The following is a 24,911-nucleotide window of genomic DNA, read 5'->3' on the forward strand; positions in this document are numbered from 1 at the left end:
ATGCAAACACTCAGCTAACCTATGTATGATACAATCTCCAAAAGATGCAAGCTCAAAAGTAAATGCAACAGAAAGAAAATGCTGCTAACAAGAAATTGTGTAATAACTGAAAATGGATTGAAGATTGAGCCTTGTTAACCTACTTCCTCTTTTTAAATGTGTGTATTTTGGGTGCATGTGTGTATTTGTAGGGAGTACAGCAAAGGCTGGGAGATGAGAGTGCTTACCAACACACGTAGGCACAGTGCCATTCCACTGGGCCAGGGCATTGGGCACGGCCTCGCACCTGATGGCATTGGAGCCGTGCAGTGTGTAGCCTGGGCTGCATTCAAAGAGAACCACCATTCCGATGCCAAAGTCATTCCCTATCCGCTTCCCAAAACGAGGCTCAGGGACTGAGCTACATTGAGTGGCGCTTGTCCGAGGTACAGCTATGGAAAAAAAAAAGGGAGGTAGCAAAAATCAAAGGAATGAGTATTAAATATGCTAAGCAGACACACAAAAAGAGGAGGAGGAGATGACCAGACAAAGAAGGCAGAAGGATACATAAAGCCCTTTTGAATCTTCTCACACATTATTAGTCAGCCTTGCCCTCTTTGCCAAGACAGGCTATTTGATTCCCCATCATTCTGCTCTGCTAAGTCATGCCCAGACTCATTCACTGACACACGCCTGCCACCTTTATGTAATAACTGCAAGAGTAGGCACTCACTGCTTAAGATAAGCAAAAATAAAAAAAGGAAACCTTACCTTGGTAAACAAAATGAAATCCTTTCGCCGTGTCTGTTCCATTCGCAGTAAACTTGAGGGTTATCTTGTTTCCTGAACTTAAAGGGAGTGTCTCCCCTAAATCAGAGATACAGAGAAGATGTTATGAAGATGGGTCAAATTTTGAGGAAAGCAAATAAAACGTCACACAAAAACTGAACAAAACTTTCCTCTTGTTTTGTTAATTGGCTTTGTTTTTTAATCTGCAGTTTTCAATGTGATGTATAAAAAATGGAGTCTAAGTTGCTCTACCATACTTTTTTTAATAAAAGGGGAATTTTGTAATTATTTCATTTTATTGTGAAGTTTCTAATTGTCGCTGTCTTTTAAATAAATGTTTTTGTTGAGTTTCAATATGATCAATTTCTAATAGAAGTATGAGCAAGAAGCTTAAATTGTAAAGCTTAAAGCTTAATTATCCACCCTTCACATACAGATGATATGGCTACCTGAGTGAGATCCATATATGGAGGTGAGAAGGGATGAATCTGTTGAAGGTCCATCATAGATTTCGACCACATCAGTGGGCAAAGTCTGGAACACAACAAACTGCCCAAAGAGCACTGTAAAAAGAATGATGGAAGGAGACAAAAAAGTAGAAGACAATAAGTCGCATTGTGATGTGTTGGGGAGCTAATAACAGATCAAAATGCTCTGTCTTGGCCTGCATGTTGAGGCCTTTCACATTCATAAAGATGAAATACTAATTGCAATGAATGATAAATGCCTTTACCCAAGGCGATTATAGAATAGCAATATAATTCTGTAAGGGTCTTGACTTATTCTTTAATTATCTTTGTTTTTCTTGTAATAAGACAGACTTTCTTTGTCGTTAAAGCGGTCTAGAGCTATATCTACCTACAAAGATTTTTGATAGAAACCGTTTATAATGGGATTTTTTCTCTTTAGGCTTTGGAGGATTTTTCACTCATTCATATTCAGCACCTTGTTTTAGAAGAATGTTTTTATTTACTAAGCCAATCGACTTTGCTGTATTGCATACTTGTTATTGATATACAAGAACAGCAAATACCACTTTATATACAGTTCATGTACTGTTTATTTAATCTGAACATCAATCAGTTTTGTCTTACCCTCTGATGATTTTTCATTAATGAAACGATGCCCCCAATCTGTACAGTACCTGCTTCTTAATTTAAACCCACCCTGTCCCCAGGTTTTCTGGTAATTGATAAACATGCATTATTGGTAAATTGACATATCATTCTGTAAGTTTCTTTTCCTCAGATTGACACTCTTACTGTAATATAATTACAGTACTTGTGTTTAAACTTCACATTAATCGTATCATAAAAGTTGCTTAAAAAGTTTAAGAGCTGCAGTGGTAATGCATCCTCGGTTTTAAAAAGATGCTTTATATTGGTCAATGCTTTTGCAAGGACAGTCATATCTGGTCTGACTGTAAAACCTTACCTTTTCTGAGCAATTACTAGTTAACTATTCATTGGAACTGTGTTTTCTGTTTGCTGTGCCAAAACACAGCACATAGAAAATGACCTTCAGACAGCACAGACAAATTGTAATTAGACTCAATTTTACATTGAGGATATTCTTAAAGCACATAAAACAAGTCACAAAAAAAGCTGCTTTTTTCAGTCAGAACTACATTTTTTTCTTATATGTTTGAGTTCACTTTCAGCTTTGACACACATCCAAACAGAGGAACAGACTGAATGTAGAGATAGCCTAGTATTAGCTGTTTTTCCACACCTGATCAAAGCGAGCTCAGGTGTAAAAAAACAGCTGATACCATGCTGTTCTCTACATCCAGTGTCATGGATGATGAAAACAGTGTAAAACAAATGATGTGAGACTATAATTTTGTTGAGTATTTTGTTTCAAATTCATCCAGTTTAAATGTGATTATAGGGGAGATAGACAGAGGAGCTCCAGTTTTACAAACACATGCTTATAATATTTTATTTTGTATTTATTTTTATTCCTTACTTCCAGGCAACATTTTTTATGAGGTAAAAAAAGAATACAATGCCAAAGAACTAAATGTCCAAGTTAAAAAGATTAAATAAAATACTCTTTACTTTATAATTATTTATTGTATGTTCCTATTTTAGGCAGTCATCAATACTTTTGACTGAGAGGGGTACTCATGGAAAGACAAAATACCCAAAGGGGTACACAAGTCAAAAAAGCTTGGGAAACACCGCTCTAAGGGATCCCTTGGCATTTCAGAGCAAAACTTAATCTCTTCAGCAAGTTCTTGTCCTACTCTGAGGACTTATCCCAGTGGGATATGGCTAGAAAACTACAAAAGAGAACTGTCCAACAGGCAACCCGAAAAGATGCCTAAAGCTATCAACTTTTGGTATGGAGTTGAAATGTGGCTGTTTTCTGAATTCCTCAAGAATATCCAGACTCATAGACCTGCCTCTAAGGCCAACCACCTAAAGACATAAACGAATTTCAGCTGCTTGTATGCAGAATCCTATCGTTTTAGTTATCATCAATATCTTAAGGCCTTAGGAGAGGGACAGAAAAAATGGACAAATAAAATGAGAGCATTTTCATTACTATTATAATGGCTGTGGTAGCATTATAACTTAACATCATTTCCCTTATTTTATTATTTACTACCAAAGATTTGCATAAAACTCACATTCATTCAGACAAAATCCTCTCTGTTCATCTGCTACTACATCCTTTAATCCCTTTAATTACAGAAACCCCCCAAATCATAGGACATTAGTGTAGGCCATTGCTCACATAAGATAATGAAGATATAACGGTTGTACCTGTTGCTGCAGGCAAAAACATGATTGTTTTCAGTCACATAAAGGTTGTAATAGAAGAACATGTCATCTGTACAAGGCGTATTTATTTTTGGACATCAATTGTGAACTTCTAACATTTTCTAATTTTAAGGTGAATTAATTCTGTCTTATTTAATTTCAATTATACCATTTGAGGATGGCTGAACAAGACAAGGTTGACAAAGATTAACAATTAACAAAGACTGTATTTCGTTTTAATTTAGAAAAGAAAAATTAATTCTCATTTAAAATGTCATGCAGCTTAAAATGTGAGGAAACCTCTAAAAAGGTTATCCGTCAATCAGGAGAAAATAGGAGGATAAAAAGGTATTAATGGAATTCCTCTGAACCTTTGTTACAAATATTCACATGCATTTTTATACTGTGGGAGAAAATCAAAGTACTTTTAGAATAAGAATCAGAATTACTTTATTATCCCTTGTGGGAAATTCTTTTCTTGCAGTGCAACCATTTAAAGAGAGAAAAATACGATTGTTAGTATAATAGAGCAAAATAAAATTTATAAAAGAGAATAAAATGAGTTAAATTTCACCCTTCCCATATGAATGGTGTAAAATAAGATATAGGAATAAAACAAGACAAGGATAAGAATACAATTAGATAAAAGTACAAACAACAGTATTTACAATTTATAATGCTGCTCAGTAACTGAATTACTATCATTGCACATTAACTTGAAGAAATCAGTGCTGCAATGAGGAACATACAATAAGCCATTCTTGAAATACCATTTAATGTATGAGTGTTAGTCCAAGAAATAAAATAAAAAAAATCCCTGTCTATGAGCAAATAATTTAACTGATTAAAAATGAAATAGCAGATATTTTTCTTTTCTTCCTCAGGTGAGGTCTGTGCTAGAACTGTAAAAGTTTCTAAATTAAATGGCAACAGATTTTAGTTTAGGATGCTGTCCTGCTTAAAGACCAGAAATCTTCAATAAATATGGTACTTTTATATAGAAGCATGAATTCACTCACATTCCGGGAGATGTTATTGTACCTTTTCATGAAAATAGTTTACTTTTGCGAAAATAATTCTTGATAGATTTAGTATATATGATTCTCCTGTTTAGGCTTGCTCAATTAGCCTGAATTCTGTGTGCAGGAAATATGAAGATTCAACTATCAAAGTGATCTACTTTCCTACAAATGAAAAACAGTGCATTTTGGGTATAAGTAAAAAAAAAAATGTTAATCTCTTTGCATTTTTTTATAGTTTTGCATGGTTCTTACAGCATTAAGCCTTTAATAACACCACAGTAGCAATAACCACACAAAAAGGCCTAAAACAGAAAATTAGGATGATTCAGAACCAAACAGGCACAAAATGTATTTAAAAGATACCAGAAGCAAATCTGTCCTTTTTTTCAAATGATAAGTTGGTTTAAACTGACCTCCTAAAACTCCGACACGAATCGTAAAAGGTGTACCTATTGATTGTACAGAATTAAATATAAATAAATTCAGTCTAAACACAAGAGGGTACTATCTTTAAGCACAGTGCTCTGCTGTAATATTAGCACACAAATGCTCACTAGATGGTCACACTTTACTGCTTAGTAAACACAAGCACACAACCTTAAGCAAGCATGCTTTTATACACATGCTCACAAGCACAATGTTACTCATTTCCGCCTTTAATCTCACACCAACTACGAGGTGAGGAAATCATTTCTAGATATTAAATAAATACATCATGGGAAACTTGTCACGTATTTTAAGCAATGCTCAAATTAAACGGTTGTCCTCTGGGTCTTATCATGGTTGGGAGAACCTGATGCACTTTGACCACAAACATTTTTATGTCTAAGTCTTCTCCTTGAATTACTGCAAAGCCCACGAGTCACTTTAATAAGACCTCTTGATATTTGGCCTTTATACACAAAATGCAGGCACAGGGATGTAGGAGTATGCATAAAGATATAAAAAATGTGTATTTCTCTAAAGAGAATATTCATTTATAAGTGTTTATATGTCTTAAAAAAGCCTGTTTGTTGGTCTCTGGAGTTCTCTTGGTACTTGGTACCAGCTTCCTAACACAAAAAAATAAAGAATAGAGCAAACACCTGCTTTAAAGACATGACTTAACTTGATGCTGTGCAGTATACACATCTTTTCATTTAGACCCATTTCGACTTTTTGATACCCCAAGCAAATGCAACTGTTGTTTTTTTTTGGTTTGAAAAAGATAAATTTGTTTATTTCTTGAGATAAGAAAGAAGAAGAGAGAAAAACAGATTGAAAGTTAACTCAAATTGTTTTCAAAAATCTCAGCTTGGTAACTTGGATTTAGTTACATGAAAACAAACGAACAGGACTGCAGGTATTTGCCAGCACATCTACAGGTGCTCTATTGATCTGTGATCTGAAAAGCGTGCAGGGAAGTAAAGTGAAATAAAATCAATGTTATGATCATGAAGCCATTAAGAGAATGAGTGACAAAGTTTATGATGCTGTGAAAGTGTCCATTTGAAAAATTGCCGACTGTAGGGATGAATGGGTTCACCTGGTCAGCGAGTACAAGTTGGAGTGGGAGTAGCACTCAGATGGTACTACTGTTAAACATTTTCCACTTTATAACACTTTCACAAAAATTGATGTGCTGCTAAATTATTCCTTTATAAGGCTTGTTTTAAAACAAAACTTTGAATGTTTGGCTAAGATGTGGAATTCTTTATTGTATCTGATTAGTGTTTGAAATGCAATTTAAAAGCTCTGATATATTCAGCTCGATCTAAGAAAACTGTGAAATATCATACTACCTTTTAAATCTTAACTGAGTCCACACATGAATGACAAATTTGACAATTTATTAAAAGTCTAAAGCTGATAAGTTACAGGATGCCTGCATTCCTGGATCTACTTCTTTATAGGCTCAAAGTTTTTCCCAGACATCCAAACTCCTCCAGCCGTAAACTTTCCAGGAGCGGCTGAGATACAATTCAATTCAATTCAATTCAGTTTATTTATAAAGCACCAATTCACAACACAAGTCATCTCAAGGCACTTTACAGTATAGGATCCATCTGAATAGTGCAAACTGGTAAGATGACTTAAACCAAAGTGGATGTACATCAGCCTTCACCATGATAAGTGCAATCCTATTATTACTGGAAGTAAAGAAGGAGTCAGGATGCTCTCTATTGGTAGATTATATTTACTTCACAACGTTCCTATCCAAGGCATAGGAGCTACTGTATAAGATTTCCCACATTCCTTTGATTGACAGTACATTAACTGCAGGCACAGCCCACGCCACAGAGTTTGACCAAATGCATTAGTTTGTCTGGGGTACTGTGTGTGACACATGCAAATGTATATGTACATTCATATGTTTTGGTTATTTAATAAAAAGCTTAAGCTGTTTGCTATGTTTAATTTAACTTGTTTCTGCAGCTCTTTTCTTGAAGGCAGTCCAGATTGACTAGCATCATCCATGTGTGTTTCCACTTTATGATGGTGTTTGGAAGGCTTTATATAAAAGCTATGTGCAATCCAGATTCAGCACAGTGAGCACCTTTCTAAGTATCAAAGTGCTCTTACTGTTGACCCCCTGTAGGTGAAGGAAGAGGAGCTAGGAACAGGAGGTAGCAATAACAAGTTGAGGAGTTCGGATGGATTTTCGCTCTATTCTTACCTCACTCATTGACAGGATCTCTAAAATAGCTCCTCTGCTTGAGATCTTCTTTGACTTGATAGGGCAAGCCACCCTTTTCAGTTCGAGAGCCATCGTCTAGGACTTAGAGTGGGTGATCTTCATTTGTGAACATTACCTAATAATGTTATTATCCATCTTAACTAAAATTTAGTTTTGACGAAATGTGAACAAGAATGCCAACAAATGTAGTAGTACTGTAAGTCTGTATTTAAATAGGTATCGGGATTTAAGTTTTACTTTTGACACAGAAATAGCTTCTTTCTTTTCTTATTTGAATAAGGGTCCCTTGGAAAGGTTATTAATAGTAGGTATCTTAAAGGTGTAGTTAGCTTCTGGAACACTTACAGTTTGAAAAACAGAAAGGTGTTTAAACAACACAGATGTGTTAATAATTAACCAGAAAAGTTTTTAACATCAAAATGCAGTTTTGACTAGTTGAAGCGTCTTTAGTCTCACATTTTTGCAGCTCTATTTTCATTTAGCTTAAAGCAGTTCTAAAGAACTTTCAGTCTTGGTCAATTTTGGCTTCCCAGAGTTGATAAAAGCTGTATTGTTTTTGCCTGAAGCAAGACAGCATTTCCCATGAGGAACAGCACATGGCGTGGTAAAGTTCTGATCTTCTGGTCACTGCAGTTGGATTGAACTACATTGATGTGTCCTGTTGCTGTGTGAAAGATGGATAGCAATGAGGTAATGAATCTAACTGTGGCAAAACAATGTCATATGACAATGCTGAAAATAAGAAAGATTTAACTTTGGTTTTGTACAGTATTCCTGCACCGCTGCCGCCACTCGTCATCGACTGACGTGCTGATGAGTTTAGAATCTTGAAACAGATAAATGTAATGTTATGTTTGATATTTTCACAGTAAACATGAGTATCGATTACAGCAGGAAAAGCACAATTTGCACGAATATACAGTCTCTCTAGGAAAATTAGTCACATCAACTTCCTTCTTTATAAAAATGGGGAAAGGTTGAAGTGAAGTATGCAGTAAAGCAATCTACACATATGTTGTTTTGTGCTGGTGAAGATTCTCAGTCATCCAGGTCATAGTCATTTCAAAAAAAGAAAATTTAAAACAATCCACTGGACTTTGTTTCCAAGCTTCCAAATTTGAAGATGTTTCGCCTCCAATCCAGGAAGCTTTTTTTTGGACGTTGTTGTGTGTGGCAGGTTTACTGCCACCCTTGTAACAGTTGCCTAGTGTCGCCAAAAGCGATACAGATGCCTATGGCCATGATAGAGGTGTCATTCAACTAGTTGTAAGTAGATCCCAAAAGTTATGAAAATATTTTATGAAGCTTGAAAAGCTACTTAGTGTTGGTTTAACAAAACTGACCTTTGCAAAAAACATTTTCTCCTCCACCCTGTTGTCTATGCAGGGTTGCAGAATTACTCAAGCCTCAACAGGTCACGAGTCAAATTAAGAGCAACAAAGAAATACAGAGCAAATTCCATGCACCCACCCATACAGTATGACCACCACCCAGTCATGTTTTTGAACTGTGGGAGAAAACCTAAGTACCCAAGGTTGAACAAGAAGAACCCATAAATGCTTTTGGAAAACATGCAAATCTAAGTAGAAAGACTCCAGACTGAGACTCTTTAAAGCACTCATCTCCTGCAGATACTCCTTAGAAAGCCAGTGAAAAAAATAAAAATACAGAAGGAAAACTATTTATTTACAGAATCATGCTATAAGTGTGGAATACATAAATGTTTCTAAACACACTTATGCTGAGTATATAAATATAAATAAAGTATATAAAAGACATTTAAAAGCAATGCAAAGAGAATATGGTAATTTAGTTCTTGGGGTTTCTAAAATGTAATATAGACAATTTATTTGCTTGAAAGAAAGTTGTTTTAATCCAAACTACCCACCTAACTTGTGACTCACTCATCCATGTAAGAGAACTGTGAGTGTATTATATATGACTCATCAGCTGTATTGGTATTAAATAACAGCTTAACTCCTCTTCAGTATAATTTTTTACATAAACCCTAGCTCATTTTAGCAAAAATAGAAAATGCCTCTGGAGAGATTATACATTCTCTGCATAACTATGTTGTTCTATCTTAAATTACAGCCTGTAGAGCATATGGTCTTTCAGAGAGATTAATATTTGGGTATCTAACAAGGAACCATCATCTATTATTAGGGAACCATTGTGGCAATAAATGTATAATAACACTACACCAATCTGGCATTACATTATGACCACATTTCTTACTATGTATTGGTCTGTGTTTGCTTCCAAAACCTCCCTGATCTATCGAGGCATGGAGTCCGCCAGACCACTGTGCGTCTGACAACAAGATTAGGGTGACAAGATGTCCTCATTTGTCCCAAAAATTGAAATAATGTCCAGCATTTGACTGGGTCAAAAAAACTAAAAGTAAAAAAAAAAATAAAAAATCTGCAAAACAGGGGCTTTCTAAAATGCAAAGAAAGCAGGCATGCAGTCATTTTCAAAAGGTTGCATCAGCTGTTAATCAAAACACAAAGCAGTGGTCCATGTTGTGGGCAACCAGCACAAAATGCTCTTAGAACAGAACAGGTAAAGGATTTTACAAAAAATATGATGGAATCTAGGCTAAATGAAATAAAATGCAGCCTGCAACAAAGACAGTGTAGGAGGTTTTAACTGGGTGAGTCTGGAGAAAAGGGATTCTAAGAAGGGTTTTAGGGATATTTGTCAATGATTTTTTTTTTCTTATGGTAAGGAGCATGATGTAAAGCAGGGGTGCTCAAGTTCAGTCCTCAAGAGCTACTATCCTGCAACTATTTGATGTAACCGTTTTTAACACACCTGAATCAAATGAGTGGCTCGTTACCACGCCTCTGCTGAGCTAAAGGAGGGGATTTAGGCTTTAGATTCAGGTGTGCTAGAGAAGAGATTCATCTAAAAGTTATAGGATGGTAGCTCTTGAGGACTGGACTTGAGCACCCCTTATGTAAAGCAATACAGCAAAAATGAGTCACAGAAGAAATGATCAGCTGAAAAAAAAAAATTTGTGCCTCATAAGCATCCTTGCTTCCCCACCTTTGTTTTTTCTTTCATATAGACTGGTAAGATGCCAGGTAGGGTCTCTGGATAAATATGTTTTCTTCTAGATTTCCTACAGTTTTTTAGATTTAATCAAAATCTGGGGAATTATTCATATCTACAAACTCCTCAAACCATTCCTCAAGCATAGGGATCATTGTTCTGATCAGATTGCATCCCTGCCAACACCATGAAGGAATACAGCTTTTATCTGACTGGTCTGCCCCAATGTGGCAGTTCAACACCATTTCCTCCATGAATTTTGATTGACACTGATGTCCACAGAGTCACCATTAACTAAAACAGTAATATATGTTGTGTGACTGTTTGGTTCAAAATCCCAGCGATCAGGTATAGTACGAACACCAAAACCTTTTAGCTTACAGGGGTGAAAAAATGTTTTTGCTGGAGCATTTATAACCTTGAACATTAAAGTCAGATAAATGGCTTTGACCAATAAATCCCATTAAAGCTGATCAGTAAGGGTTAACATCTTTAGTAATATAATTTTTTTGATCAAATATCTAATTATGGTCTGACAGGAAAGCTGAGTCAATTTTCTAAAATCCTTGACATTTCCCTAACTTCACCTCAGATAAGACACAATGAAGTTAAAAAGATTAGAGCATACCCATTAATGTTGTAACCACTTTTGTAGGTAGTTTATAATACATTTGAAGTACAAACTAAACTTCTACATTGGCTGTTTTAGAAAAACATTTCTCAGATTGCAAACAGCTGCAGGATATGCCTTTCTCTGTTTGCCATTAAATTCTGACATCTGAAATAACCAAGCTCAGCCTGTCAAATGTGATGCTCCTCATTCCACTAAAAATGAAACTAAAAAACAGCTAAGGAGAACTGCTGTGATATGCAACTGTTCAGACCACCATTATACAACAGAAGTGAAATGCAACTCTGTATTGACACAGAGCTACTGGATTAGTAACATGTGCCTTAAGGCAAATCTCAGTTGAGGTGTCAAAGACATTCAGAGCATAGTGGATTGGTGAGAGGTACAAAAAGTAGAAGCATATGTTTGTTCTCCTGAATATAAATTATGGAGAACTAACCTGTCATATTTGCTTTGTTGCAGCAAAGGCCTACAGAGATTCTGGCCAGTGACAGCACACACAAACCTCATTTACAAAATCCAAGGGGACCATAGGACATTATACTGTACAGGAACATCTGTGTAGAGTATGGGCTGGAAACCCCAAGGTCAAAGTGGGAAACACCTCAAAAGGTGGTAGAGAATGACCGAGCCAAGATCCTGTGGAATTTCCAGATTCAGATGGACTGAATGGTAATGGCAAACCAACCGGACATTGTGGTGGTGGACAAAAAGCAGAAAAAGCCATTGTGGTTGACATAGCAATACCAAGGGACTGCAACATCAGAAAAAAGAACATGAAAAACTAGAGAAATGCCAGGGTCTCAGAGAAGACCTGGAGAAAAACCTGGAAGGTCAGTGGTGCCCGTGATCATTGGGGCACTCGGGGTAGAGACGCCCAAACTTGAAGAGTGGCTACAGCAGATCCCTGGAAATACATCAGACATCAACAGCTAAACCGAGCTTGGAGGAAAAAAAGACCGCCCGCAATGGCTGGGGAAGTTTTTTTTTTAAATGTGTTCATATATATATCTATATATCTATAGATATATATACACTGAACAACATTTCTTTCTTTTTAACGTTGGTTCATTGTTCTTTAGCAAGGTACTTTAATGTTTTAGGCTTTTTTAGAATATTTCTTTAATAAAGGTTTAACAAAACCCGTGCTGGTGGTCAGTATCTATTATAGCAGTCTAAACATAGTGAGCAGATGCTGGCCCATGGTGTTTAATCTAACAAACAAACTAAAGATGAATTATTTTCTTTAAGAAAGATGCTAGACTTAAAAGTACTTCACATTTCTTTTGAATGAGTCTGAACTGAATATTGATTTAACTGTAAGGTGCTCCTGATGGTCATATTATATATTCTACTTTACCCCATGCCAAATTGGGAAAGGTTTTGCACATGAAAAAAATAGGTGTTTATGTTTGTTTGTTTGTTTTCTTGTTGTTTATTTTTTAACCAGTTTTCAGCTTTTTAAAAGTTTAATTTTACCCAACTCTCTCTGGAAATGTTTCCCTAATAGGCCCAGGTGAATTTGATTTTATAGACACAACATTCATTCACCTCTGTTTATCTGCCTGAGGTCTTTTATAGCTCCAGCGTACATGTCTATAACAACAACATATGCATAATAGTTGCCGCAGAATGTGTCAGGAGGCAGGACAAGAGCACTGACTGATTACTGCAATAAATCCAGGCTGTAACAAGACGGACAGAAAATGAGCAAGAGAGAGTCTGTTGAGACTGAAAGGGGTATGAGAGTCTAACAATAAGAAAAACGCATAGAGATTTTTGTGGATTGCCAAAGTATATACTGTAGGAGAACAAGTTAGATGGGGAACATCTTAATGAGAGAGAGATTTATAATGAACGACACAGAAAATGAGAAGAAGGAGACCAAAATGAAGTACTGCTGAGTATGATCATAAAAACACTGACCCCGGAGGCTAGCTGTTGACTCAACAGTGATGTCTGCTGAGGAGTGAGATTATGCCTCGAGCAACCCTGGCACACACAGAATAACACTTCTTTGTCTGTCTACATCATTTTCTGAAGTGCACACCTTGCTTAGGAAAACAAACCTAATATGAGCAGTGAACTATTTATTGGAGCAGTATAGATGTAAAAGGTGCCTTTTGTATGGTTTCCCCACAGGCACATGTCTATGGATGTGTAATTATTCATTGTGCCTTTGTTAAATTTCAGCGTCAAACAATCCTATGAGTGGCAGCCTAAACTGGTTTTGACAACCTGCAGTTTTTAAGGTGATGACATTCTGGCAGCTTATTGTGTCAGCCTTGTGTTCACTGTCAGAAATAACCCTGCAGAACATTGGCAAATTAAAGTAAATGTTGAATATAAAGAAAAAAAAGAGTATTTAAAACTAAAAGGAAAACTGCATCTTTCTTTCTCCTCGTTTCTAGCTGCATACAGTTTAAATATAGTAAGTTTTTGGCCAAAACTTGATAGACCGCATGCTGCTCATGCCAAAGTGTAGTTAAATACCCGATGCCAAAAAAGTACAGGTGCTGGTCATAAAATTAGAATATCATGAAAAAGTAGATTGATTTCAGTAATTCCATTTAAAAAGTGAAACTTGTATATTATATTCATACATTACATACAAACTCATATATTTCAGATGTTTATTTTGTTTAATTTTGATGATTACAAATGACAACAAATGAAAATCTCAAATTCATCATATCAGAAAATTAGAATATTACTGAAGACCAATAAAAACAAAGGATTTATAGAAATGTTGGCCAACTGAAAAGTATGAACATGAAAAGTATGAGCATGTACAGCACTCAGTATTTAGTTGGGCCTCCTTTGGCCTGTATTACTGCAGCAATGCGGCGTGGCATGGAGTCGATCAGTCTGTGGCACTGCTCAGGTGTTATGATAGCCCAAGTTGCTCTAATAGTGGCTTTTAGCTCTTCTGAATTGTTGGGTCTGGTGTATTGCATCTTCTTCTTCACAATACCCCATAGATTTTCTATGGGGTTAAGGTCAGGAGAGTTTGCTGGCCAATTAAGAACAGGGATACCATGGTCCTTCAACCAGGTACTGGTAGCTTTGGCACTGTGTGCAGGTGCCAAGTCCTGTTGGAAAATGAAATCTGCATCTCCAAAAAGTTGGTCAGCTGCAGGAAGCATGAAGTGCTCTAAAACTTCCTGGTATGTGGCTGCGTTGACCCTGGACCTCAGAAAACACAATGGACCAACACCAGCAGATGACATGGCACCCCAAACCATCACTGACTGTGGAAACTTTACACTGGACTTCAAGCAACGTGGATGAAGTGCCTCTCTTCTTTTCCTCCAGACTCTGGGACCTTGATTTCCAAAGGAAATGCAAAATTTACTTTCATCAGAGAACATGACTTTGGACCACTCACCAGCAGTCCAGTCCTGTTTCTCTTTAGCCCAGGCAAGACGCTTCTGACGCTGTCTGTGGTTCAAGAGTGGCTTGACACAAGGAATGCGACAGCAGAAACCCATGTCTTTCATACGTCTGTGTGTGGTGGTTCTTGAAGCACTCACTCCAGCTGCAGTCCACTCTTTGTGAATCTCCCCCACATTTTTGAATGGGTTTTGTTTCACAATCCTCTCCAGGGTGCGGTTATCTCTCTTGCTTGTACACTTTTTTCGACCACATCTTTTCCTTCCCTTCGCCTCTCTATTAATGTGCTTGGACACTGAGCTCTGGGAACAGCCAGCCTCTTTAGCGATGACCTTTTGTGTCTTGCCCTCCTTGTGCAAGGTGTCGATGGTCGTCTTTTGGACAACTGTCAAGTCAGCAGTCTTCCCCATGATTGTGTAGCCTATAGAACTAGACTGAAAGACCATTTAAAGGCTTTTGCAGGTGGTTTGAGTTAATTAGCTGATTAGAGTGTGGCACCAGGGGCCATCAATTTTGAACCTTTTCACAATATTCTAATTTTCTGATATGATGAATTTGAGATTTTCATTTGTTGTCATTTGTAATCATCAAAATTAAACAAAATAAACATCTGAAATATATGAGTTTGTATGTAATGTATGAATATAATATACAAGTTTCACTTTTTAAATGGAATTACTAAAATCAATCTACTTTTTCATGATATTCTAATTTTATGACCAGCACCTGTATATATAATTATATATATATATACCCATTGTTTTGGGTCTGTGAGGTATCACACAGTTAAATCGAAATTAATACTGTATTTTCAGAGAATAGGGCAGTGATGAAAGGACAGAGGTTTTCTATGAAATGCTTTTAAAGCTTTTTGGGTACTGATTCTATTGGTTTTAAGATTGTCAAGCTTGCCAATGACCAGTTAGTAATACAGCAATCAACATGTGAAAAATAAATCATGGAATGAAGAAACTTTAGCAGCTAATTTTGGCAGCGACGATCAGATTTGTCTGATGTCATGAATATAAAAATGAACATTTCTGGATCAATTTTTTTTACCTGTTTTTTAAAAGATGAAACAGAATCCAAGAAAACACCCAAGACATTCAAATGTATGTACAAACTGTAGGGTCTTGTACTTTTAAAGGGACATTTAGACAAACCTTTGCGGATGGATGTTTTGAAAACAACATGCAGGCTTATTCTTGGAAGTTTAGTCAAAAAAATAATTTAAAAAACAGCCATTGATACTTGTGATTGGTGATGTATGCTTTTTTTACACTTCAAGTTAAGCTAAACTCTAAAGATATAAACTTTCATAAAGAAAAGCACAGAACAAAGATATGCCAAATATTAAGTAGAACTCAGGCAGAAGCACGGTTAGGTTTTTTTGGTCATCTGTAAATGTTTTCTTTTTCTTTTGCAAGACCACACAAAACAAGATTGGACCTTGTTTTTCTATTTGAAGAGCTTTTTCCGCCCTGGTATATGTGTTTAAAATGTCATACACTTACTGCTGGACTTGGTGTAAACAAAAGTCAGTTTTGTTGTGTATAACAGTAACGTATATCTACAAGAAGTGCCAAAGGCAAAGTTTAAGTGCATGAATTATTCATCTATTTATAAAATGAGTCAGAAATCTTTTCATACAATAGGATTAAGATTGCTTCCGACAAAGCAATTATATATTAAAGGTCAAGCAAGATGCACGATCTGCATTTTACAACATACAAATAAAGAATGAAATAAAAGGGAAACAGGCTTTAAGGACAAGCCAAAACGATTCACAAATGTATGTAGGCTTGTATTTACTGACCATTAATATCTAACTTGTTTTGATTTAAGTGGAAATAAATATCAACTACAAAGTTGCAACTACATGTACAGTGTCAATCAGAAGGATTCATACCTCTTAAACGTTTTAATTTTTTGCTAAGTTACCATCAAATTTCAATAAATACATATACCGAAGCCAGAGAATCTAGTGCATTATTCATAAATGGAAGGATAAGTATGAATAACATTAAACACTTAAGAAAAATCTGAACTTTTTTTTTTAAAGTACTGATTAAAATACAATACATCACATCAATGTCTTCAGGAATGTAACATTTGGCAAATAAAGTCAGCCTTAATGTAGTTTGTTCAAATTATGGTTGGATTACTGTTTGGTTTCCTTTACTTGCTTGTGAAAGTTAATAGATTAAGTCAAATCCTGAAGGGAAAACCTGCTAAAGGCTGATTAAGGCTTAAAAAAAGGGGCGGAGGTGCAGATCTCAATCTATAGATGTACAAAGCTTCTAGAAACATTGTATATCTAGAGATTGAGATGTGCATCTCCACCCCAGAATGCCTACTGTAATTATAGTTAAAGGGATTTACTCTTCATGGTTTTTTCATGGTTCTTGGTTATCTGTAATTCTACCCAATACGCTACAGGTTTACTGATTCTGTCTCTGATAGCCATTTTTCAACCTGGATCAATCCTTTTAGAGCCAGCAGCATTCACATCATCCCTGTGAGTATACTCCTCTATTACAGAAGGATCTAAGTAATCGAAAATCAGTTTCCTATATACTGACAAATCAACTCAAGCAACGTGTGCAATCATTATTCATACTGAGAAGAATGTAATATTTGACCCATTTTCCCAAATATGTCCCAAATAATGCAACAAAACATCAGTCTATGTAAAAACAAAAACAAAAAAACGATGTATTGTTCTTTAATAGTAAGTAAAGTCTTTGTATGAATTAATGAAAAATCGAACATCAGCAGGACAGATGTAAAACAGTAACTCCAGTTATAATATAGAATTTCAATGTAAAAGAAGCTGTGGTGTCAAATGCAAAACAGCTGTCAGAGACAAAACATCATAAGTCTCTCTCTCTGTATATGTACTTGTACGTGTTCACAAATTTAGGTTACTTGCCTCGCTTAAACTATTAGCCGTCCCAAAAGGGGATGGTGTAAAAGCATGGTGTATTTTTGATGACGTGCAGTGGCAGAGGTAGTTTTCTACTACAGAGCATTTTAAATTCAACCATAAAAAATGTGTTTGGTCTAATCTGTACAAACATGTTCTTATATGTTGGCCATACCCTGTAAATTGTAAACTGCAAAAAAACATTTACTTTCTTTTGGAAAACATAAAGACTAAAGGTAAGGGTAAAGGGCATGACAAATAGTTACACTGTCAACAGATTCTGCCCCTAGAGTTTTTCCATGGACACCTTAAATTCTTCTCTGAAAAGATTTCTTCCATACAAACTTATCAGTTAAAGGGAACAGCCATTTCTTGGACGATCTGTAGTTGTGCCATTATTCTATTTTAAAATGAATATAAAACTACTCTGTGGGATGCTCAAAGCTCTAAATTTCTGCTTGACTTATGTCCCTGACCTGCAAAGTATCCTTGGTCTTCATGAAGATCTTTGTTCGCTTAAGTCCTCTAACAAACTGTCACGGGCTTTCACAGAACACCTAGATTTATACTAGGATCTATTACATACAGGTTAACTGCATGTACATACCTATTAGATTATGTCTAAAAACAATTGGCTCCACTTTATTTAATTTAAAGTTATCTGAGTAAAAGATTCCTCAGTGTGAGGGGTGCTGTAGAGTCAACGACACAATGAAGGGGAATATCTACTGTCCCCCCATGCTCATCGAGGAGGAACCTGTCCTGTAAAGTCAATGAAGCGATGCGATCAGTTGGTTTTCCTTAGACAGAAACCATTTTACCAGTATTTCTGTATGATCTGATTGAATTTTCTCTGTTAAGTTCTCTGTTATAGTTGGGATAAAATGTTTGGTGAATTGGTGCTACCTAAATAAACTCAATTGAAATAAACTGAACTAAAATGGGTACAATCTAAGACCCAACAATTAGGTCTGTAGTAAGTATAGGAAGAATTAAAAAAGGTGTGCATATGATATTTTTAATAATTTGCACAGTGGTATGCAGGACAAGGACACCTTTAGCATTTTTGACACAAAGACCTTTCAGACACAGATTTCATTGTATTTTCTAGGTTTTAGAATGTTCTGAGAAGAAAAGGGCGGTGCCCCTAATATTTACCACATGAAGATATTAATAACATTATATAGGTTAAAAAAACATATATTGATAAAAAGTAGGAGAACTGCACATAGAGACAAAGTTACATTATTTTGTAAATTAAAGATACTGTTTAGCATCATGTGGGTTTAAGTTCCTGAAAGCAGCAATAAAGTTGTTGTTCTTCATCTCAGATCTTTCTTTCATCTCACTACATGCAGGAAGGCTGTCGATTTTAAGCTTAAAGGGATAGTTCGGGATTTTTGACATGAATCTGTATGGCATCCCCATCACCAGTGTCATGCAATCACACTGACTTACCCCTGGCAGCATCCTGTGAGCAGAGTTCTCGTCCAGCTTTGGTCAAGCCGAAAGTAGTCCGGCAGGTTTGCTAGACCCAGCGAAATAAAACGTTTCTCTTCCCAAAACATTATGTGTTCAACAGAGTGATATTTTTGCATCCCAAAAACAGTGAGTGTCGTTATCACTTGGTCCTATTTTCTCTCTGTTCGTATCAGTGCGCGCCGTCATTCTGACAGCGAGCTCAACTTGTTCTCAACTTCCAGGAAGTCGCTGTTGTTTGTGATGCAGACAGCAGCTGCTGCAACTCCGACATCCTCATCAATGGAAAGGTTCTGTATCTCGGGCATTACTAAATCCCACTCGTGGCAACAGTAGCATTCCACCTCTGTCTGCATTAATTCGCACTTGAAACAAGTGCACCATGATTTGTCGGCCACCCTGGATATCGCAGCTCCAGCCGTGGCTCCTGCGGCTCCGGCTTCAGCTTCCATCACTTCTCTGTCCACCCTCTCTCTTTCTGCCCGATCTAACTCCATTTGTCGAAGTTCATCGTCAGTGTACTCGGGTTCATAAAGATATCCCTTTGGCTCTAAGTGGAAGTCGATGTTTTCCTCGTCGCTCTCGTAGTCCGACATCTTCCCCAGTAGTAAACAATCGCGAATCAAACAGGTAGGCCCTAGCGGTCAGGTCATGGTGTCGCGCGCACTGATACGAACAGTTTTTGGGATGCAAAAATATCACTCTTTTGAACACATAATGTTTTGGGAAACGTTCTATTTCGCTGGGTCTAGCAAACCTGCCGGAATACTTTCGGCTTGACCAAAGCTGGACGAGAACTCTGCTCACAGGATGCTGCCAGGGGTAAGTCAGTGTGATTGCATGACACTGGTGATGGGGATGCCATACAGATTCATGTCAAAAATCCCGAACTATCCCTTTAAAATGTTCTAATTTGGCATTTAATTAAAAAAAATATGTCCATTAGATTTCCAGTAAAGTGCATTATTATAATTACTCTTTTAAAATCCCATATTCATCATTAGCAATCATTAAGAAACACCTGACACATTAAACAGAAACATGGAGAGTTTTGTGAGGTGAATAGCACAACCAGAGAAAACATGTGGTACCTGCTACCCAACCCAATGTTAAGGGATTTTGTTGTGACCTTACATCATAATACTATACTAAGGGATGAACATAATCTTTTGGCGCCCTTCATTCCAACACTTTGATCCGTAAGACATAAACTCACATAATGATTTAACCCTCAACCCTGTATAAAACCCTCAGGTCATTGAAGCAGAGTCAGGAGATGCTATTTTTTTCTGGAACTGCAACCAAGCTGACACAATGTCTCAGGGGATTATGATATGCTACAGATCATTTGAAGGACAGAATATGACACATATCTGACACCCTACCCTGGGCGGTTACAAATTTCAATCACCTGTGTACTAGGCACTGAAATGTGATTCCTTTTAAAATGCTGCCTGAAGGTGAGTGTCTACTGTCAAGCTCCTACAGAGAAAAAAAATGCTATTTTTTCTAAAGAGTCCTGTATGGAGGTTAGAACCACAGACTTTTTATGCAGAACGCATACATCCATATTTTTTTAAGAATGCATGATGAAGTTAACTTGTTAAATTTTGTTTTTGCTTTTATACTTTTTTCTTAATACCAAATACGCACTCAAAGGCGAATATAAAAATTGCTTCACAAAAAATGTCAGCCCACTAAGGAGTAATGTTCACACAGTGGCATTACCCTGTGGCTGTGCTTAGGTGTTAAGGAGGCTCAACTTGTTTTGATTGGGTCTCTGTGTGGTTGGTTCAGGTGTCTCTCATCTTTGAAACAATAGATTCTTTGAGGCAAATCCACTGGCTGATCTAGGAGAGTGATAGTGAGGCATAAACTAGTGGGTAGTGTGCGGAGAATCTCAAATCAGTATCAACATATAGCTTGCCAACAGAGGAAAGCATGAAGGGCTTCAATATGTCCTGGTAGACTGCTGCACAGAATTTGGTCTTGATAAAGCAAAGTAAAACCAACAGCAGCAGATGTGAAAGCGCAGGTCAAGCTTCCCACTGATGCCTCGGTTGCAAAGTTTCTACTCGACAGGTAAAGTTTGCATGCTATTTGGAGAAATCCATTTCACATCATCGCTAGTAAAAGTTGTCTGACTCTATACTGTCACTTTCCAGGGAAGATAAGTTTATTTATTTTGTAATTTGCATCGTTAGTAGTTATACTTTGGCCACACAAATACAAGCATGTCTTGATTCTTTTAATATACCAGTAGTCTTATTTGCGGGGAAAGTTTTATATATAAACATGGGTGAGATGAGATCCATCCAAGCAACCGTCTTATCATTGCGACCCTGCACCTCTTTGAGAAAAAATGGGCTTGTGCATGGTCTCACGTGTGTTTAATCGACGTTCGCTTTCGGGAGCGCCTCTTTATTTTAAGTGGAGAGGGCAGGTCTTTTCAAAAAATTCGCAAAAATCCTCCACTATAACTTTAAGTGGAAGAAATCCTTAAAAACATATCACCTAGTGTGTAATTCATTTCTCATGTTTCTGACTGAGCCAAGTTTTCACCTACAATACAAACTAATGTGTCCATGAAGACGTTTTTTAGGCATGTGTGCATTTTTACTGAAGAGCAACACATAATCTTACATTTCTTTTGAACTATTCAAAAAACTGATGAGTGTTTTACAAAAGTCATGCATTTATCATGCTTTAGGTTCTTCATAAAGCCTTTAAACATTGGCTGCAAAATAAAAGCATGTTTTATACAAATGTGAAACATCATTCTTGTGTTTTCTGCCTTAAAGTTTTTATTCTGCTCTCGCTGTGCTGTTAAACCTGGTTGTTCAGGCTGCATTTCAATCAAGCCACATCACAGCAGTCTTGCCTACCATCGATAGCCTCTGTTTCCACAGCACATCCCCGTAAAGGAAATTCAAAGACACAGGTGGGAATGTTGCTGTGCAAATTCCACACACCATTAAGCATGTGCCAGCAGTTTAGGCAAGACAGCATTTTGATGCATTATTTATTAAAAAAAGACCTGTGGGTTCCTGGACACCATGAGCAGCGAGTGATGGGAGAAAAAGATGTAAACAGTCGGAGAGGATCATCACACAAGGGATGAATGTGTGTTTCATGAGCATGGGGGTTTAGTGAATAAAAACAGCTGCCTGGATTTCTGTAGCTTATTATGAATAGTACGGACTGCTGAGCAGAAATGTGTCAAGGTTTTCATGGGATCTTTGCTGAATTTTACATAAGCAGCTGTGCTTATATCGGCCAACAATTCCTCTGTTTCCACTATTTGGATAAAACCTTTTGTTTGACCCACAGTACCTTTCTTTGGCTCCTACGAAAATTGTTTTTTCATGCCAATATACTCAATTTTTGTTTGCTTAATTCAAGTACAGTCATGAAATACTGTACAGCTAATAAGCCTCAAACATTACCTGTCATTGAACACCAGCAGTTTTTATCTGAAGGAGAAGCAGCTGTCCTTACTATCAGCTTGAGCCTAAACATCGTTCTTTGTACATACTTAATATAAATGGAGAAAATATTACTTCGGCAGAGAAAACACATTTACTTGAGTCTTCATGGCTGTAAGCATCAGGCATAACACTGAAAATGTATGAAGCACAAATTAACTTCTTCTGAGTAATGAATAATGCAAGTATGAATGTTTGGATTGGTAATTCCCTGTCACCTAAGCCTGTGTTTCTTCCTGTAATATACCCAATCCTCATTAACAACCTTCACAAAAAACACAGAAGTATTAGTTTAACAATCTTGCATCAGTCTTGAAATAAACATGTTTCTCTAAAACTTTGCCACAAAAAAAAAAGACAAGCCTAAAGAAACAGCCTAAAAATAAAATTTTTATAGAACTTAATGCAAACAATGCTTTAAATGCTTACCAAAGTCTCCAGGGACAAAGATGTCATAGACACAGCTCTGACCTCTGGTGTAATTATGTGGGTAGTTTGGGGACAGAACGGTCCCCTCTAAACCAGTAAAGTGACCTCCGCAGGGAGCTACAGGGACAAGAAGCAAGACACACAAAGGCAAATTTAACAAATGTAATAATATCTTTGAAAATAAGACAATAAATTCCATTAAACCTTTACAGGCAAAGGGGAAGGACAGGAAGTAGAAATAGCAAAAAGAAGAGATAAAAGGAATCCTTTGAACGTTAAGCTGCTGATAAAACTAATAGAAATTTGACTTTTAAAACACATATGGACATTTATTTCAACTTAACAATGGCCCTAAAGAAGAAGAGTAAGAAAACACAGGTTTACCAAAAGGAGAATTGTCAAACTAAGGTGAAAAGTGTTTGCAGCTCATAGAGGAGTGCCTTAGTAAGTGTTATTTTTTGACACCAGTCAGAGCTCAAGCTGGTAAACACTTGAGACCACTGGAGGGTTGTATCACATGGGACTGGATTTTTTTTTGTTCAATTTGGGGGGGTTTGCATTGCTTTGATTTCGTTGCTACAAGACTTACTTACATTAACTTTTTTTTTTATTAAAATCACTTTTATTTATATTTTTAAAAAGCCAGAATATACCTTTGAATGGTATATTCTACTATAATTTCTCATATAACTGTAGGTATTTGTTGGCAACTATAGGATGAAGTCCACCCTTCATTTGTACTGTACCAAATTCAAGAATCTTATCTTAAGCTTCTTAAGATCTACCTAATTTATCTAGGGGCCCCCTTATGTGTTTAAATGAGACCTCATGGATGGAGCCATCAGGTAAGGGACCCCCAACAGTAAACAAACATGAGCTCATTTGTCAATGGGAAGTTGTCACCAGCTGCTCTGGACCTCCTCGACCTGCACGCAACGCACATGGTGCCAGCTCTTCAGAAAGCAAAAACACCAGAAGCATTTCAAAGAGGTTATTTAAAATGACTCATCAGCAATTTATCCAGACTTGAATTTTGAGGAATCAAGAAGCATGAAATTAAACATATGGGACAATGGCAAATGGGACACTCATTCAAGCTATGCTGATGAACACATAGGAGGTGGAAAGGAAATCTAAGAAAACCACTCTTTGAAAATTGCCCAGTTAGCTTCAGTTATTTGCTGAAGGTGAAAAAAAAGACTTAAATAGGAGAGTTTTTATGCAGATTTAAATCTAACAACAAAACTAGAGAGCAAACGTAATTCAAATAATTTTGAGCATCTGTTTGGTTGAATGAAATGCTAAAAAGAACATAAACTTTTATGTTATGTAAACTTTAATTTTGAGATTTAAGTCCGAGAGGTTTGGTTTCAAGAACAATGGGATCCTTATCAACAGCAGCTGTGCATTAAGATGTTCAGTGTTCCAAGACTTTAAGCTGATTACATCTGAAAAATCACCATTTAAACGTACATCATTTTCACAGGCAGAGGAAACTACTAGAGCACAGTAAGACACATGTTATAATATAATATGTGCCCAAGTGAAGGATGAAAATTAGGTTTTTGAATTTCATTCTGGTATTTTATACTTTCAGCTAATCCAATACTAAATTAGTTACAATCCATAAGTAGACATCTTTATACTGTACCTCAAGAAAACCAAATATGCTTTTACAGTATGCGATATCAACATGTATACCACTAGATGTAAGAAAAATTTTGTTTTACAATAAATATTAGTTTTACTAAGTACCAGAGATGGGAAGTAACGAAGTACAAATACTTCGTTACTGTACTCAAGTAGATTTTTCTGATATTTTTACTTTACTTTACTACTTATCTTTATGGCGAATTTTTACTTCTACTCCTTACATTTTTACACAAATATCTGTATTTTTTACTCCTTACATTTAAAAAAATTGGCTTGTTACTTTAGTTTTGAATCATTTAAATGGATTTACCGTTATTATTTTTCACGTCATTAATACCAAATTCAATCTAATTGGATGGGAATCTACGTTGCATTTGACGCACCACTACAAGATGAATCGACAGATTCGGCGGTATTCATTCGCGGCAAATCATTGCAGCTTGGTGGCGGTGGCGTTAGCATGGTAGTATGGACGACGAGATGATTGAAAATGAACACAACGGAGATCTAGTCCTATTGGCAGACATCCATTTAAAATGTAGGTAACGGCATGATAAAAGTGGTTTCTACTTTTACTTTTATACTTTAAGTAAATTTACAAGTCTACTTTGTTACTTTTACTT

The 24,911-nt window shown here is 36.5% G+C and overlaps 1 protein-coding gene across 3 annotated transcripts in view; it reads right to left on the reverse strand.

Annotated features, from left to right (window-relative positions):
* Window positions 1-24,911, reverse strand: part of LOC119777104 (CUB and sushi domain-containing protein 3-like) — a 319,759-nt gene that overhangs the window by 141,930 nt on the left and 152,918 nt on the right. For all 3 annotated transcript variants that reach the window (XM_038275900.1, XM_038275898.1, XM_038275899.1), the window contains exons 31-34: window positions 22,636-22,752; window positions 1,218-1,331; window positions 751-846; window positions 228-431 (exon numbers count right to left, since the gene is read on the reverse strand). In XM_038275900.1, the coding sequence (XP_038131828.1) occupies window positions 228-431; window positions 751-846; window positions 1,218-1,331; window positions 22,636-22,752 (531 nt within the window). The remainder of the gene's footprint in view (window positions 1-227; window positions 432-750; window positions 847-1,217; window positions 1,332-22,635; window positions 22,753-24,911) is intronic.

Source organism: Cyprinodon tularosa, unplaced genomic scaffold (assembly GCF_016077235.1).
Source record: "Cyprinodon tularosa strain WSP-4 unplaced genomic scaffold, ASM1607723v1 ctg98, whole genome shotgun sequence".
In the NCBI taxonomy this organism is placed as follows: domain Eukaryota; kingdom Metazoa; phylum Chordata; class Actinopteri; order Cyprinodontiformes; family Cyprinodontidae; genus Cyprinodon; species Cyprinodon tularosa.